An 18,180-nucleotide genomic window follows, 5' to 3' on the forward strand; every position below is an offset into this window, starting at 1 on the left:
AGGTTTCCAAAATGTCTGGTACGTACTTTTTTTTGTTTTTGGTTTTTGGTAAAAGTCTATCTGGTACTTGAGATTGTTTTGTTATTTTTTTGAGGGATTATTTTTTTCAATGTTGTTCCAAGCTTTTTACGAATTATCTGAGCAGTCGAGTTGTTGATGCATGGCAGCGTGATATTCAGTAAAACTTTTATATTGTGTATCTTCATTTTTAAGAAAGGTTCGTAGGTATGAGATAGATAATGTGTGAATGATTTATAACTCAACCTAAAATAAAATTAAAAAAAAAAAAACTCTAATCTGCCCCTACTCTCCTTTAAGATGGCATAAGACTAGACATGCGGAATAGATTTGGTCAGGGTGAATTATAATAGTTTGAGAACAAGAAGACCCAAAGAAGATGAATAAAAATATATTTTCTTTTTAAAAGTTTTAGGTGCAAATTAAGGATGAAGTGCTGAGGTTTAAAGAGGAACTGAGCATGAAGTGCTGAGGTTTAAAGAGGAACTGATGGCAAGAATTGTTTGTTTAGTTTACAAAAATCCCAATGTGATATTCATGATCGTGATTCGTTGATTACTCTTCTCTGAATATATATCTAGAAAGAAAATACAAAGTTGATACATGATCGGGGTACTCTTTTTGTTGAAAACATATATATTTGAATCTAGACTAAAGTGATACATATATGGACGTGATATTTTTTGTTTTTTGCCTAGAATATAATCTGACTGGTATGTGTTAAAGACTTGAAGTTATGTTAGTAAAATCAAGGAATCATGCAAGAAAATAACCTTACAAACGAAAAAATAAAAGTTCACACAAAGATTCAATGTCATATATATTGTTCTTTCGACTCACATTAAAAGGACGATTGGAAGTAAAACCACATTTTGTGATTTATCAAATGACCATCTCTCTAACATTACGTATTCGTGCTACCCTTCTGACCACTCTATTCGCTCTCATGTGCCCAAAACAATGTACCTCGCATCCCCGACTTACACTGAGGCTATTACACACAAAATCAATCAAAACCCAAGAACTACCGAAAACAAAAGCCAGTTACCTGCATCCCAAGTCAATTCCCGCTTCTCGCCTAGATAACTTGAGGACCACGGAGACAGTGGATATCGTCTCACATGTCACTCCTATTGCAAATCCAGCAGCATTCCTTGCAAATATCTCTATCGGCAATCCACCGGTCCCGCAACTCTTACTCATAGACACAGGTAGTGACCTAACTTGGGTCCAATGTCTTCCCTGCAAATGTTAGCCTCAAACCATTCCCTTTTTCCACCCTTCAAGATCTTCCACTTACCGTAACGCGTCCTGTGAATCCGCACCACACGCCATGCCCCAAATCTTTCGTGACGAAAAGACTGGAAACTGCCAATATCATCTACGCTACCGCGACTCTTCTAACACCAGAGGCGTTTTAGCTGAAGAAAAACTCACATTTCAAACATCTGACGACGGTTTAATCTCTACACAAAACATTGTTATCGGCTGCGGACAAGACAACTCCGGTTTCACTCAATACAGCGGCGTGCTAGGTTTAGGTCCCGGTACATTCTCTGTAGTAACCCGCAATTTCGGATCCAAATTCTCATACTGCTTTGGCAACGTAGGCGATCCAACTTACCCTCACAACATTTTAATCCTCGGAAATGGCGCCAACATCGAAGGCGATCCAACGCCTTTACAGATATTCCAAGACCGTTACTACCTTGACCTCCAAGGAATCTCTTTAGGAGATAAACTTCTCGATATCGAACCCGGAGTTTTCAAGAGATATGGATCCCAAGGAGGCACGGTCATCGACACAGGCTGCTCACCAACGATTCTAGCCAGGGAAGCTTACGAAACTCTCTCTGAAGAAATCGATTTTTTCCTAGGAGAAGTTCTCAGGCGCGTTAAAGGTTGGGAGCAGTACACAAATCCTTGCTATGAAGGCAATCTTAAACTAGATCTCTACGGCTTTCCCGTCGTTACGTTCCATTTCGCCGGCGGCGCTGAGCTGGCGTTAGACGTTGAGAGCTTGTTCGTTAGCAGTGACAGTGGAGACAGATTTTGCTTGGCTATGAATATGAACTCCTTTGATGATATGAGCGTTATTGGTGCCATGGCTCAACAGAGTTATAATGTTGGTTATGATCTTCGAACCATGAATGTTTATTTCCAGAGGACTGATTGTGAGCTTCTTGATTCTTAACATTTCAATGTTTAATAACAATATTGCTAGTTAACATAAATATGTATATCATTTAATCATATTACTATTATTATCTCATATATTGAGTTTTTAAAAAGACAAACAAAAATAAACTAATTATACAAACTGTGTTATTCTTTTTTACTCAAGACACAAAACTACCTTATTATTACTGCATATTACAAAAATAATAACAATAATAATATTACAAAATCTCATATTTTGTCTTCATCTCTTTTGTCCCATAGCAACCACTGGGAGAGTCACTTTATGCCCTCGGCTTCCTTTCAATGTAACCTCTCCGAAGCTGTAAGCTCCGGTCACTGATCTCACTGTTAGAGTCACCGAGAAGGTTCTAGAAGCGCCCGCTCTTACTGTCATTGCAGGAGGACTCACTTCTATGGCGATTGCTGGCTCCATCCTCGATGTGATTGTGTATGTTTCTTCTTCATCTGCAACATTTGTTACTCTTCTCGTCACGGTTTGTGTTCTCACGAGATGAGAGATGGCTATGGATGGCGTGTTGAAGTTTGAAGGATGAACCATTTTGAAATTGCAGGGAGTGTTTGTGAAGTTTGTTATCTCGTGAGCATCGATACCAGGTGTAGTGCACATGAACCCTATATAGTCCTCATAACCTTCAAGAAAAATCCAATCAATCATAAAGGTATGGCTATATAAACGTACTGAATAAATATTTAAGAGGAAGTAAAGAAAACCGTGGTTTATGTCAATTGAGTAAAGAGAATTTACCTGCATCAAAGATGAGACCAGGGTCTAGAGCAGCGCTTGGATTGACATGACCACTTCCATAATCAAATGGAGTTGCTTTAACTAGAGTTATAGTCTCTGTGTCAGAATATTGCTGTGCTTGGAGAGGCCTTCCTGCTCGATCTATGACTGTTGAAGTCGTCATCAAAGCTGATTTGATGGCAGCTGGACTCCATAGAGGATGCTTCTGTTTCACCAGAGCAGCTATACCAGCAATGTGTGGTGCAGCCATGCTTGTGCCAGAAATTAGTGCAAATCCTTCGCCTGCTCAATAGTCAAAAACCAAACCATTTAGTTTCTTGCCATAGAGTAGTTAAGAATAAATTCTGTCACGAGTCTGAGGATTAGCTTACCAACATAATTAGCCTCGTCTGTTCCATTTTCAGACCAGGCAGACCATATTAAAGAACCTGGAGCAAGAATATCTGGTTTCAGAAGATCAGCATCTTGAAAGCTGAAATCTTTAGTGTTGGGTCCTCGAGCTGAGAAGAGAGCTACTTCAGGTGCGGATTTGTGAAGAATGGGTTCCAAACCGTCTCCGATGCTTCCTTCAGCTTTAAAGTCCTTTACCCTTCCCATCCAATCTCTCGACGTCGAGACATTGTAGTAATCAATCAAATCCTAGAGAAGAAAAAATGGCATCCCAAGTTGAGGAAAAGATGAGGAAGGGAATAACTGTATAGTGAACGCAACGAAACTGTGTTACCATTGACTTAGAGACATCCGTAATCAGAATCCCAGGAATGCAAGAAGGAACAGGATCAAATTTTGTTCCTGGAGAAACATTTTCGACAACAAGAACGAAACCAGCAGCGCCTAGATGCTTGGCAGTTTCAGCAACTTTCTTGATGGAAGCTGAACCAGCAACAAAGTTGAAAGAATATCCACAGAGCAGAATGTTTCCTTCTACCAATTTTTTGTTCAACACTTCTGGCTTCTGGCAATCAGACGGATTGTATTTCATACCAGAAGAACCAAGCAGAACATCATTTGCAGAGACCATCTTGTACGAACGATGAGGTCGAGTAGAAGCTGCACAAACACATAATTTATTCATCAAAAAACGCAGAATGAACTAACGCTCGGTTTCTAAATAAGATATTAGTGTGTGAATCTATATATATATAGAACAGAGAAAGGACAGAACTTACGGGATAATCCCATCCCAGCCAGCATTTTTCCATTTCCAAGGGTCAGATGATTTTTGTATCTGCGATCATCAATTGCAGCAGCCACAGTAGTTATCCAAGGGCTGTATGAAACCAGAGTTTTCGGAAAGGGACCTCCGTTTCCAGCAGCTTGAGCAACAAAAACACCAGCTTTTACAGCCCCAAGAAGTGTAGCATCAAATGGATTTAAGAATGTTGTCTTCGTAGTAGCTGGAGGACTGTTTGGACCGACCGAGAGACTCAAAATATCTACTCCATCATGAACGGCCTGCTCAGAAAAGCATACATGTTTAAATGAAGAAATTTGTAGAAACTTCTTGACCAGTAGTAAATATTAGAGATTCATGGAAGTTAGCAGTTCAAGAGATTATTGCACTTATGAACTTCTCAAAACAAAACAAAGAAGCAGAGCTTTGAAGAATGTAGAATAAATCCAGCAGGAGAAATCATTATTTCATATATTTGGTAAAACTTGGTCTATCCAATTTCGTAGTTTGCTAAGTTCTAGCTCACCTGGTCAATGGCAGCAACCACATCAGCCACAAAGCCTCCAAAAAGCCGGTAGAGAGCTTTGTAAACAGCAATCCTGAAACAAGATAGCATTTAATTTAGAAGAAATGTCTTTAAAACCACCAATTTCTAGATTGATTATCTATCTACCTTGCACGAGGAGCCATCCCGCTTGCTTTTCCAAACTCATAGCCATGCATCCTCACTGGAATACCATTATTCCCAGCTGCAATAGCTGCTGTGTGACTGAAAGGCCAAATTTTCATTGGATCAAAAAGAAGCATATGAATCAAAATACAGATGAATAAGCAGTTCTAAGTAATGTGAGTGTGAAACGTGAATGAATCATATTCTGTGAATGTAAGGCGTGTTCTTAATCCTATCCTAAAACTAATTTCCATTGGGAAAACCAAGAAGTTTCATAAAACTTTAATGTTGTATATTGCTACAAAAAAAAAAAAAAAAAAACCTTCCATGTCCATCGCCATCCATTGGTGAAGCATAGTCAATATCCGGATTAAATGCACCAGCTGCTTTAGCAGCTTCAGCAAAATGCTGCGCTCCTATGATCTTCCCGTTGCAGAAACTCTTCCTAGTATGAGGATCTTCTTCGCATTTCCCTTTGTAACTAGGATGAGGGCCATAAGGTACTGATGTGTGGTGAGAAGCAAAACTTGGGTGATGAGGAAAAATCCCTGAGTCAATAAAGCCAATAACAATATCTTCTCCTGCTCTATCATATCCCCCACCAGTTGGCCAAACATCAGTTGGTAATCCCAAAAACTGTGGTGTATGTGTGGTGAGTTTCCTCACTTTCCAATCTCTGTCTACTGACTTCACACCAGGCGCGCGACGAAGCGTTTCCGCCTACTAATATAGTGGAACAGTGTAAGGAGCTATAAAATAAACATTGAAAGGAAATCTGTAGAGACCTTCTCAAATCGGAGTTCACCTGATCAGGAGAAACATGAGCTGCAAATCCATTTATAAGGTGTTTATAGCTGTAAAGCTTTTTGTATGATCTTTCCTCAAAGAGCATTCCAAGAAGCATATCATGTTTCCTCTCAAGGTGACGGGCATATGATGTCACCAATTCACTGCCAAAAAAGAAGACAACAGAGTGTTAGTCTAGCATTGTGATATACATCAAACAATGACAGGTCTAATCAAAGCTACAAAAATCAAAGAATTCACCAAATCCTTACTAGCAAAATCTAATATTACCTCTCTGCTCATAGATAACACGGCTCTAGATTGTAATTGTTAAACCAAATAAAGCCTTTGGTAACTCAACTGTTTATATAAGATTGTGAAGAAGAGAAAACACAAAAGTACCTTGTAGTATCAATTTTTTCATCAGATTCCACAGCAGTCGCTTCAAAACCATTATCACCACCTTTGTAACTGATGATTGGTTCTCCTTCCATAGTCACAATGTAAATCTCTGCTGTGACAGAGAAGAAACATGTGAAAAAGACAAAAACTTTACACCAGACATCCATCTTGCTTCTCACCAAAAGAAGCACCAACTTGATTTCGCTATAGACTACTCTGCAGCATCAAAATCCAATGAGAAGTATTAGCAGCATCCCTGGGAGAAAAAACAAAACAATATCTATAAACAGCAACAATCACAAACCACCACATACAAATTCTAAAACAACAATGATCAGTTAATCTCACACTCTATGTCAGGCCTTAAGATACAGTTCTGCTCTCTTTCAAAGGACTAAACTTTCTAAATCTGACAACTCAAAATCAAACAACCAACATAAAAACTTGGGAGACTTCAATCTCACTGTAGATTGGTAAACCAACCTTCTCTAGACAAAATCAACTGTTTGAAAGAGACTACAGTAGCAACTGTTACTGAGCAATCAGTGAGACAGAGAAAGACAAATTAAAAAAAAAAAAACAAATCTTGAAAAAATTATAAACACACATCAAAATATCTAAAGATAAAGAAGAATTAACCCACTTTCACAAATCATACAAGCAAGGAATAAGCAAATATAACAAACCCAGAAAACAAACCAATACATTTACAAAAAAAAGGATCCTCAAAACTTGAAACTTGAATGGAATAAAGCCAAAAAGCAAAAAAAAAAACAAAAAGGGTAAAACTTAGTTGGATTCACGAAACGAATCAAGAAGAAAAAAAAAAAGCAAAAGCAAATTTGAGAAGGAGACGGTGAGATTGATTACTCACCACATAAATCAAAATGTGCAGATATAGAACAATCTGAACGGATTGATAAATGGAGAAACTTTGATTCTGAAGTATTGTTTTTTCCTTTTTTTGGTTGGGAAGAGAAAAAAAAAGAGATCTTGCAAAAGAAAGATCAAAAGAATGAATGAGAAAAAACAGAGAGATAAATGAGAGATTGATGAAGTGTAAGTGACAAGTTTTAAGTGATGAGAGACGAAGAGAGAGAGTGTGTGTGAGTGTGTGGACTTTAGAGATTTATTAGGGTTTTTGTTCTTTTCCTTAATTCGTTAATCTTTATTCTAATTACTTCTTTTTTAAAACATTGTTAAGGCGACAATGAAACGTGGATAATGGAGACTCTCACACATATGTAACTTTTTAAAGATTTATGTTTTTAATAATCTTTTAAATTACTTTTGAAAGATTTATGTTTTTACCAATTATCACAAAAAATACGAGGTTAGTGTAGTGAATCTGTATTGAGTATTTTTATTCCATTATTCTTTTCACGTTGATTAGTAGATAAATAATGTGAAAAAAATAGATAAATAATGTGATTAGTATCCTAGGTAACTTTTGGTTTTTGACAAATTGGGAAATAATATTGGATAGAAATACGCAAAAAGAGGTAGAAGAAGAAATAAGAATACGTGAAAAGTCCAAGGAGGGAGAGAAAAGATAGTTGACTAAATTGTGATGAAAGGTAAAGAAAAAGTTTTCAAATATTAATTTCATAATCTTTGAGGGGACCTAATGCTAAAGTATTATTAAGAGAGAGCAATGATGTTTGATTAGAATCCATGTTTCAATCATAAAACGCGGCTTCCCCTCCAAAAAGCATTATGAACACAGTAATTTACCACTTGATTGGTGTTTCTTTTTTTGGATTACACACAGGACCGGCGCAACATATATTGCTGCCTAAAGCAAAAATTTACTTTTGGCCAATCTAAAACATAGTTTAAAAAAATTTAGTAAAAAGCATTCTGCACCTGTTACAGGAATAAATAGGCTTGAATCACAGTGCCAAGGTAACTTTTATGGAAATGATGTCCTTAAAATAACTTATATCATTTGTTGCCTAAAACTCTTGCTTTATGGGTTTTAGTTACGCGCCGGGCCTGATTACACAGCTCACTTTTCTTCTTTTTTTTGGAGTAATAATGAAGTATTATTAAGAGAGTAATATGTGCCTATGTGGTACTGTAGTACATTGTAAGATAATCCTCTAAATAATTCATGGTGCGTCTTGCAAAATTTATGTGGCACACAGTATGGTATTTACGTGGCTCTCACTATATATGAGTTTTGAACAACTCATGAAAGTGATGAAACTGTAAAAAAATATATTTACCTGGCTCCAATTCCAAAATTCTTCTGCTCAAATTTATCACAGGTATCATGTATGTCTTTGGTCAAACTAGAAATTAATGCTTTCTCCATTAATATACATATATGTAGATATTATTTTGACATTTCCACACGTAAAATTTTATTGAATCATTCTAATATGCTTCTCCAGTCTGTGCTTCTCTATAGTTTAGCTGCTAATGTGTTGAATGGATGTGATACTTCGTTACTCAAAACTTCTAGTTACATTTAAAAACTATTGTGAACACACGAGATTTAATTATGACATTGGCTGCAGTGAAAACAAAATAGTCACAGTTGAGAGAATGAATAAAAAAGATATTTTGTAACGTAGTTAAGTAATTGGAGTTGGAGGTATCTGTTCGTTTAAAGTGAACATCGAAAGGCACATGTGAAGGATTGTTCCCAGGTGATATGTCTTTTAGTCGAAACACATCATGTGTCATGTGACGCCTTCTTCTTGTCCAAAATTTTGATTCCTCTTACACCAACCAAAATTAACCTCCCCCCAAAACTTATAAAATTATTTATTTGTTATCCTATTTCTTTTCTTCACATAAATTATAAATTGTAATCCTCAGTACACCACCAATTTAACCCGAACTTGCTATGGATTGGCGTTAGCAAGTGTATAGAGAGATGTAACAAAAGAAAAATATATATTACTATAGACGTTTTAGGTTGTGGGTTTTATATGAATTTCCTCCATTTTTTTTATAAAAGACAAATGAGTCATGCATGTTTCAGTTTCCAGTAGAACTATTCTCATGAGAATAAAACGAGTTCTACACTGTGGAATACACAATTGCAACGACATGAAAGTTACGTCTGGTTTGGTATTGCCAAAAAAAAAAAACAAATATTATAGACACAAACTGTTTTGAAAGAGGTAATTCTTTGTTTTACTTGCCCACTGATTATGGAGAATCCTTTGTTGTTGATCATTTTTTAAAAAGATACTTTAAATTTGTCTTTCGGTCAAAAGGGACAGAATTCGTTATGTGCGAAATCGTGTCAACTTACTTTTCGTGAGTCTATGTAACAAATCATTTTCTTTATACTAAGTATTTATTAAATTTTAGGTGTAACGACAAAAATGCTATTGAATTTAGTATTTATGTCATCTATATATACACACACATATTATTAAATGGCCCTTTATTTATTTGTATTTAAGCTCTTGCAACCTAACTGAGTATGAAGTATCATTAATGATAGGTTCAGCTATAGAACATTCATCTTCTATCATGTTCCTTCTTATCTTTCTTGTTGGGTTGTTATGGTTTTATTTTGATGAAATTCATAAACGACTTTTGTTTCTTGAAATGACTTCCCTACAGAATAGAGTAACTCATTTTCTTTAATGTGAGATTATTTATAAACTTGATTGCCGTAAAAGGAGTATATCTTAAGTCCGAGTTATCTCTTAATCACTATTGTGATGCCATCTACTATCAGTTAGCTATACGTTCATTCATCTAGTATCATGATGAGAAATGAAAAGACGTCTTGGCTTTCCCGTGAAGATAATACTCCCAAAGGTGATCTCGACTAAACGTGTTTTGAGTACAAAACAACTTCAGTAAAATGACTAAATCGATACCTTCAATGATTACTCAAATGCACCTCTATCATAATCATATTCATGTTCACGTATAGTGTTATCCTATATATAGCTTCCTCATGTCAACCAACATTTTTACTGTTTTCAAGTATAAATTAAATACTTGGAACGAGAGGCATGTGAAGCACATCTTTTGTAAAGATAATGTCGACCACGAATTCCTGCATCGCAGCAGCCAGCAAGCAAAGTAAAAAAGTTGGCCCATCCGGATTTGGATGTGGTTTTAGTTTTAATTTGTGGACGTCTTGCTTTGTTTTGGCCCAATAATGACAGGTAAGAGAGTGTCACATTGTCACTCTTACTCTTATGTTTCTTACAATCAGTGTTCAAGAAAGCGCTAGGCGGTATCTGGGCGGTGATCCAGCGCCTAGCGCATAGAACGCCTAATCGGGGCCTAGACGGTTTTTAGGTGGTTTAGGCGTTTACAACATAAAACATTATATATACAAAATTATGTATAAATATATGTTAGAAAAATAAAAATAAATATAAATTATATACAAAATTAAGAAAAATACATTTATTTAAGTTATATTAACAACATATAAACATTTATAATTACGTATATAGATATAAAACTTAATAATTTAAATATATATAGTTAAAAATCAAAAATAAATATTAAAATTAAATTAATGTAATTTTAAGCGGTTTAGGCGGTTATGTAGGCGCCTGATGAGCGCCTAGCGCCTAGACGGCGCCTAGGCGGCCGCCTAGACCGCTTTCTTGAACACTGCTTACAATACATCATTGGAAATGCCAAATGGAGATGAATCAACTCTCATTTGTTGGATATAAAAGATAAGAATCTCTACATTCATTGCCAATTTGTATTGATATAAATCTATAATTGATCATATATAAATGACAAAAATACAAGTGTTCGATGTGAATGAATTCTCAAACAGCCTAGTCACAAGTCCAAAGAATGACCCTGCCACAATAAGAAAGCAGTAGACTTCGATTTGAAGGAAATGAGTATAGAAAGATCAAGATTCACAGCAAAAGAACACATGTATGAGCGGTATTCTGTTTCTGTTTTTGATCCATGTATAGACCAAATCAATCAAATATATGATAAAACAAATACTGAATCAACAGCTTCACCGGAAACAAAAACGCTTTCATTATTCATGGATATCATATCATGATGTTTCAATTATTGACTATCGATCGAGTGCAATTCAAAACAAAGGCCCTTTCCTTTAGGTCAACAATTATCCAGGGGAAATTTCAAGTAAACAAAACAATAATAAGACACACATAATCTTGAGTCGTCACCATCGCAGAAAGATTTCACACCAATCCCTGCATTCATAAACACAAAGCACCATACATTAGAAACTGAGACACTGATGATGCTTCATGACATTTATGTACTTCACATGTATAATTCAACCATCAACCCCAAAGAACAATGAGAATCAATGTGATATGATACATTACATTAGACACAAGCACCATACATTAGAAACTAAGACACTGATGATGCTTCATGACATTTATATAGAAAACTTCACATGTATAATTCAACCATTCAACCCCCAAAGAACAATGAGAATCAATGTGATATGATACTCGAACTGCCAAAGAGCCTAAACATAGCCACTGTGTCGCCAAACTAGACATCTCAACCAAACCATTTTGAAATCAGAGAGAAAGATTTAAACCCAATTCCCAAATTAGAAAAAGTCCACAACTTTTGCTATTCATCAAACTCTTATAAGAACGAAAGATGAATCCTTTACAATGGAACAAAAGACGGCAAATATGACTTTGATGAAACATTCAGATGTACCAATTCACAGATGCAAAACCCCAAATCATATATCCCAAATCCCAATTCACAAAATGATTAACACATTCATCAACAAAAATCCAAAATTTGGAATTAACCAAAAGGATCGAATCGCAAAAATACCTAAAAACCATCTCGAGATTGAAACGATTCCCTCTGAGATCAATGACCACCGTGCTCCTTAGCATGCTGCTGGTGCTCAAGATGGCGACGCTCATTAGGGAGAGCGACGAGGTAAGAGAAAGCCATACCTCCGAAGCAGACGTGAAGGAGAGGCTCGACGGAGCTAGTCTGAATGTATTTGTCATTGTAGTTATCGAGTCCTCTCCTCACAGAGGTCTTCACGGTCTCCATCGAAAACGTCGATTTGAAATAGCCTGGTAGCTCTGTCACCTTCTTCCCTTTGATTTCACTGTAAACCCTTCTCAACGCCATTGGATCGGATCCTTTCTTCGATCTGAGATTTGTTGTTTCAGCGACGAGAAATAAAAATGGTTCCCTTTTAACCCTAATCCACGAATTGGGGATCGAGACAAATGACTCTTCGAAGCTAAAAACAACAACAAAGAAGGGCAAAATTGTCCAACAAAAAATATCATTGTTGGTTTGATTCGGTTTTCGGTTATCTAATCCGGTTTGGTTTGATTTCGATATCTTTGGATTATTGTTTTGTATAAAACCCAAAAATTTGGGTTTGATTTTGTTCTGATTTAAATTCGGTGGACTAATAATCTCAATTGATTTGTTCAGTACTGTCTTAATTCGGTTCCGAACAATAAAACCGGATCAAAAACCGCTAATTATGCTATTTTTCGTTGGTTTTGTTTTTGGTTATTGCATTTAGATAAACGGGTCGGGTCTAGTCCGAGTCAGATTTTTGGATCCAAGTTGGTACCCGTTTCACCTTCATCATCTTCCTCAGTGATCAGCACAATCATTACATTGCATCTTTGACTTTTTCTCTCCAATAATGGCTCGTTTGCTGTCACAAACCTTACTTCACACCGGACGATTCCTTCTCCGTCGCTTCTCATCACCGCCTGTGGCTCCGAGTCGAGTCTGCTTCCACCGATACTATTCGTCGAAGTCTCTCTCCCTCGTGTCTCCTCTTGGCTCGCGTTTACTGACTCCTTCAGGTATCTGTTACTGAGCTATTCAGCTTCCTCTTCCCTTCATTGTTCATAAAAAGTTTTGATTTTTCGTCACTATTGCTTCGGGAATCAAAGTGTCAGCTACTTCTTGAACGGTGGAAGCATGTGAAAGACTTAATTTTTTTTGCTAATTTATTGATTCCACTGCTGATTTGGGTTTGCCATCTAGAAAAGTTTCTAAAGATGTGTGATTTGTTACTTTGTTATGTAATTCAGCTTTCTCAACTTCGGCAACAACTGTCGAAGTTCAATCTACAGAACATGAAGTTGTGATTGCTTTGGGAAGTAACATTGGAAACCGGATGAGTAATTTCAGAGAAGCTTTGAGATTGATGAAGCGTAGTGGCATTTGTGTAACGAGGCACAGTTGTTTGTACGAGACGGCTCCCGTTCATGTGACTGATCAACCCAGGTTTCTCAATGCTGCAGTGAGAGGTGTCACCAAGCTTGGACCTCATGAGCTATTGACTGTTCTCAAGACAATTGAGAGAGACATGGGACGTGTGGATGGTATACGGTATGGACCAAGACCACTTGATTTGGACATATTGTTCTACGGGAAGATGAGAATATGTTCTGATAAACTTATCATACCTCATGAGAGACTCTGGGAAAGGTCATTTGTGTTGGCACCTTTGGTTGATTTGCTTGGATCAGCTGTTGATAATGATAGTGTTGCGCATTGGCATTCACTCACTTCACATCCCGGTGGTATTTTTCGCGCGTGGGAGAGACTAGGTGGCGAGTCACAGATTGGAAAAGATGGTATACAAAGGGTTTTACCAATTGGAGATAAAATTTGGGATTTTTCTAACAAGACTCATGTGATGGGTATACTTAATATTACCCCGGACAGCTTTAGTGATGGAGGCCACTTTCAATCGGTAGATTCTGCAGTTTCTCGTGTTCGCTCTATGATCTCCGAGGGTGCAGATATAATTGATATTGGAGCACAGTCGACAAGACCAAAGGCCACGAGAATATCTAGTCAAGAAGAGTTAGATAGACTACTACCAGTTTTAGAGGCTGTACGTGGTATGCCAGAGATGGAGGAAAAGCTCATTTCGGTGGATACTTTCAACTCCGAGGTTGCTTCAGAAGCAATAAGCAACGGAGCTGACATTCTAAATGATGTATCTGCTGGAAGCTTAGACCCGAATATGCATAAGGTGGTTGCAGAATCTGGGGTTCCTTATATGGCCATGCACATGAGAGGAGATCCATGTACTATGCAGAACAAAGAGAATTTGCAGTACAATGATGTCTGCAAGGATGTTGCTTCTGAACTCTACTTGAGAGTAAGAGATGCAGAACTCTCTGGGATTCCAGCTTGGAGGGTTATGATTGATCCAGGGATTGGTTTCTCCAAGAGTGTAGATCATAATCTAGACATTATTATGGATCTGCCAAAAATCCGAGAAGAGATGGCTAAGAGAAGTATAGCAGTGTCTCATGCGCCTATACTCATAGGACCTTCAAGGAAGAGATTTTTGGGAGATATATGTGGACGTCCTGAGGCCACTGACAGAGATGCTGCAACTGTTGCAACTGTTACTGCAGGCATTTTAGGAGGTGCCAATATCATTAGAGTTCATAATGTTAGACATAACGCAGACGCAGCAAAAGTATGCGACGCAATGTTGAGAAGAAGAAGGTCAAAAGGATGATTGGTGGATATAATCATGAGCCTAATTTAAGGTTATGTTTCCAGGTCTATACAGCAGTTTGCTAGTAAAGAAGAACATGCCGAATGAGGCAATGTTTCTGCTTTGATCTTGTGTGGCTGGTGAATAGAGCAGATCTTCTGTATGATGATGGGTGATTGATGAAATAAACTTGCAAAATCGCGTGTGTATTATAGAGATAGCTCGGTAGTAGAAGTGCAATGAAAAAAAATCCAACATTAATAAGGTCAAAAGAGATTTGATTTACTCATAAACTTTGGTCTTCCTCGTGACATAAATATACAGCACAATAAGATTACACAACTTTTCATCATCAGTCAAAGTCTCTCTAATCCTAAGGGCTTGTGCATCGGAGTTATAGTAGGTGAAGAGACCGACCATTCATACCAAACCTGAATCCAGATATCAGAGGATCAATAATAGTTCTTTATACAGAGAGAATTATTTGTGTGGAATCCTTATGGTTTCAACTTCTTTTTTACCTCCACAGGCTTCTTCAATGAGAAAAAGATTGGGAAAACTGCCAGAAGGAACACGGTATTATCTCGGTTTATGTAAGAAGGCTCGATAGAAGAGAGCGAATCAACTGTTAAACATCATTTACATTTATAACATTAAGCCATTACCAGCTGAACATGTTTGGTGTTGCTGTTGTAGGCTCGATTCCAATATGGACATCTTTATAAAGGAATGAATCAAAATATCCAGCAAATCCTGGTTTTGTTGAGTTATGTATGATACTATGATCCCAGTAGATTCAGTTTCAGGTTACTGAGAAATGGAGATTAAAAAATCCCATTAACATGCAAAATAAGAATAGGAAAGAAAAAAGCGTACCATGCACCAAAGCTGAGCCAGAGTCGATTCTTCTTGTAGCGTTGGTTGTTGCTCAGGAGCATTCTAAAAACGCAAGAAGAATGTAAGATCCATAAAATGGCTGATATATTCAGCAAGAAGAAACATACATGCATGCAATGAGAAGATGGACCAAAAGAAAACCTGAAAAGAAATTAAACATGCAATGAGATGGGATGATATAAGAAACTTGGAAGCATATAAGTTTCAGACATTGAGAGAAACAGAACACAAAACCTTAACGTTGTATGAGTGAGGATTAAGTTTGGAGACAAGATCGGCCCACTCAATTGTCCCCCAAACCTCGCCTTCAGGGTTTCTCTTTAAGGAAATCTCAGCGCACCAAAGCTCCAACCTCTTAGTACCAGTGATAAGAAACTTGTGATGACGACTAGGATATCTCTTCTCCTAGATTCTAGGGAGATACACCTTCCAGAAGACCACAATGTTCCCACGAGAGTTGCTGGTCACTCTGCTGAAACCAAAATCGGTCCAGTAAAGCTTCCACGCGGTATTAACGTTCTCAACACACAATTTGCCATTTAAACCAAATCTACACCAGTGATAAACATCCAAACCCATTACCTTCTTCCAATCCAACTCATCTGGCTCACACCACATTAAACTCCCGCGAGTACCAGTACAATACAAGAGCCCCCCTACGGCACACCAGTCTCTTCTGTTTCCCCCCCTTAGAATCAATATTACCTCTTCTCCATATACCTTCACGCGGCAGGTAATAGATGGTTTGGTCATCCTCGTCCACCGCATAAATTTTGTCTTCCATCACCACAATTTTGTCGATCCTACTTGTGTTCCTGCGTATCTCCGGATCCTCAGGTAACGGCAAGGTGTCCCATGTTTGTGTCTTGGATCAAAAACCTCATGGACCGGATGCGGCGCCACCAGTGAGAGAGACAATCGAGGAGCAAGACATCCGAAGTGGGGTTTCCGTGTATGATTCCACCGATCACATAGATCCCATAACCTAACACCACGAAAGAGGATGATTCCGGAGGCTGATAAGGGTAGGATGGGATCGGTCTTAGCCTACGATTCACAGACTTGTTGTTGTCGTCATCATCTCCACGAGTACGGCGGAGAATGAACCAGCGTGGAGTTGAGTAAGGAGGTATGCTTCAGCAAACATACCAGTACTCGTCGGAACTATAACCCATAAGCTCACGCGTGCGGCAGAGATCAGGTGAAACCACGAGAGAGCGGAGGCTCTTGGAGGTTACAGACAAGACCGCTCTGTCAAATCTCGAGAGGCGGGACAAGCAGTTCAGAGCAACATCGTGTGGTACCAACGATAACCTAGACAGAGACAGAGACGTCTCCTTCTCCTTCTTCTGCCTTTTATTGTGCGGCCCGACCGGCGTAATTGGACATCCTCTCCTTACAGAAATTTCACAAGGAACACTTTTCTGGTTGATTGATTGATCTCCTTAACTCAGATTTCAGCGGCTGTTCCATGGTTATCTTCTCCTTGTAGATGAATTGTGGGGATTGAGATTTTTTGAGTTTGTTTTTTTGGTTCCCGTGTAAAACAAGAAAGGTTTAAGACAAGAAGCTCTTTTATAACTGTTTTTCAGATCCTAGACCGACTTTGATTTAAAACAAACTTTAGTCTCGTACGTTCCTTTTACTAATCTCTTTGTGATTCTTTTTTACAATTCCCACCACGATATATATGGATTTCGTAAAACATAATCCTCCAAATTTATTAAGTATATCTTTTTGTATTTTGTAAGCTAGTATTATCATCATATTCATATATATCTTATTGCTATATTTTGTAAAAATCTGTTTGTAGAAAAATCATAATCAGCCATGGCATCACACATGTTAAATCCACTTGAAAATATTTACAGAATCTGCACCGTCCAACCACTACCAAGTAGAAAACTAATTTTACATGATTCAACTACTTCTCCCACATTATTAATTATCCTCTTATTTATACATTACACTACAAAAATATTTTTCATTCCTCATCTTTTCTTGACTTGAGAAATTTAAGGGTTCTCTTATTATATATTTTTCCATGGAAACCATCAAACACCTCCTTATCATCATTATGATCATCACCATCATCACCATTACATCCTCCACTTCACTTCCCACTCTCATGCCGGAGCAAAACCAAATCGCAACCAAAATTATAGACGCAATGATCTCAAGCGGCTCTTTCGAAGATTGGAGCGGAGCGTTCCTCAACACCAACGACGAGATAAACGGTCCAGTCCTCACTTCCACTCTCTTCCTCCCTAAAACATCCGTCGAAGGTATCAACGCCACGTCACCACTCGTAGCTTCTTACCACATCGTTCCACAATGGCTTGACTTCTCCGTCATAAGTCTCATGAGGCCTTTCTCTCGCATCCCTACGCTTCTCTTTGGACACTCTATCGTAGTTACCAACAATTCAGCTTCCGGTTTTACACTCGATGGCGTTCTCATCTCCGAGCCAGATCTTTTCGTCTCTCCTTCCATAGTTATCCATCGAATGGCTTCTCCGTTTAACTTCTCTCGTTATGGTGGTAGCGACGGCGTTTTATAGTCACTCTCTAATTCGCTTCTCCACTTTGTTTTTTCTTTCTATGTAGTTTAATTACTACTTTAAATTGGTTTAAAAGGGTTTGTCAATTACTTTGTTCTTTGACATTTTCTTTAAAATTAAAGGGTTTGTTACTTGTCCTTGAAACAAAGAAACCGCATATATGGAAGTAATACCCTACATTGATTAATCGAAAAAGATAAAGGAAAATCGAGTTATAGAAAAAGGAATAACAGAGGAATCTTGTGGCACAAGGACTTTGAGG

At 37.8% G+C, this 18,180-nt stretch overlaps 4 protein-coding genes and 1 pseudogene across 7 annotated transcripts; 3 read left to right on the forward strand and 2 right to left on the reverse strand.

Moving 5' to 3' along the window:
- LOC104730320 lies at positions 905-2,212 on the forward strand (annotated as a pseudogene).
- On the reverse strand, positions 2,278-7,109 carry LOC104730321 (subtilisin-like protease SBT2.6). 4 transcript variants are annotated; one of them, XM_010449477.2, is made up of 11 exons: positions 6,872-7,109; positions 5,998-6,253; positions 5,615-5,759; positions 5,132-5,529; positions 4,813-4,908; positions 4,666-4,738; positions 4,135-4,420; positions 3,690-4,015; positions 3,337-3,604; positions 2,966-3,247; positions 2,278-2,850 (listed from the first exon to the last, which is right to left on the reverse strand). In XM_010449477.2, exons 2-11 carry the CDS (start codon positions 6,162-6,164, stop codon positions 2,441-2,443), a joined length of 2,451 nt encoding a protein of 816 aa, XP_010447779.1. In that variant the 5' UTR covers positions 6,165-6,253; positions 6,872-7,109; the 3' UTR covers positions 2,278-2,440. The 4 variants fall into 4 exon arrangements, with proteins under 4 accessions (XP_010447779.1, XP_010447778.1, XP_010447781.1 ...); XM_010449476.2 differs by having other exon boundaries at positions 5,998-6,213; positions 6,872-7,108; XM_010449479.2 differs by lacking the exon at positions 6,872-7,109 and adding an exon at positions 6,481-6,570 and having other exon boundaries at positions 5,998-6,213.
- LOC104730322 lies at positions 10,969-12,196 on the reverse strand. The gene is made up of 2 exons (XM_019233402.1): positions 11,788-12,196; positions 10,969-11,174 (listed from the first exon to the last, which is right to left on the reverse strand). Exon 1 carries the CDS (start codon positions 12,097-12,099, stop codon positions 11,827-11,829), a length of 273 nt encoding a protein of 90 aa, XP_019088947.1. The 5' UTR covers positions 12,100-12,196; the 3' UTR covers positions 10,969-11,174; positions 11,788-11,826.
- Positions 12,619-14,803, forward strand: LOC104730323 (folate synthesis bifunctional protein, mitochondrial-like). Its single transcript, XM_010449481.2, has 2 exons — positions 12,619-12,800; positions 13,032-14,803. The coding sequence occupies exons 1-2, from the start codon at positions 12,635-12,637 to the stop codon at positions 14,480-14,482; spliced, it is 1,617 nt and encodes a 538-aa protein (XP_010447783.1). The 5' UTR covers positions 12,619-12,634; the 3' UTR covers positions 14,483-14,803.
- Positions 17,378-17,918, forward strand: LOC104733210. Its single transcript, XM_010452810.1, has one exon. It carries the CDS (start codon positions 17,403-17,405, stop codon positions 17,916-17,918), a length of 516 nt encoding a protein of 171 aa, XP_010451112.1. The 5' UTR covers positions 17,378-17,402.

This window comes from Camelina sativa, chromosome 12 (assembly GCF_000633955.1).
Source record: "Camelina sativa cultivar DH55 chromosome 12, Cs, whole genome shotgun sequence".
NCBI classification, from domain to species: domain Eukaryota; kingdom Viridiplantae; phylum Streptophyta; class Magnoliopsida; order Brassicales; family Brassicaceae; genus Camelina; species Camelina sativa.

Bases quoted from the DNA above. Each gene is read 5' to 3' on its own strand.
- LOC104730323 (XM_010449481.2), top strand. From the start codon at position 12,635: ATGGCTCGTTTGCTGTCACAAACCTTACTTCACACCGGACGATTCCTT. The intron at 12,801-13,031 runs GTATCTGTTACT...TATGTAATTCAG, and splicing joins GCGTTTACTGACTCCTTCAG to CTTTCTCAACTTCGGCAACA.
- LOC104730321 (XM_010449477.2), bottom strand. From the start codon at position 6,164: ATGGATGTCTGGTGTAAAGTTTTTGTCTTTTTCACATGTTTCTTCTCT. The intron at 3,605-3,689 runs GTAACACAGTTT...TTTCTTCTCTAG, and splicing joins CGGATGTCTCTAAGTCAATG to GATTTGATTGATTACTACAA. The intron at 3,248-3,336 runs GTAAGCTAATCC...ACTATTGAGCAG, and splicing joins AGACGAGGCTAATTATGTTG to GCGAAGGATTTGCACTAATT.
- LOC104730322 (XM_019233402.1), bottom strand. From the start codon at position 12,099: ATGGCGTTGAGAAGGGTTTACAGTGAAATCAAAGGGAAGAAGGTGACA.
- LOC104733210 (XM_010452810.1), top strand. From the start codon at position 17,403: ATGGAAACCATCAAACACCTCCTTATCATCATTATGATCATCACCATC.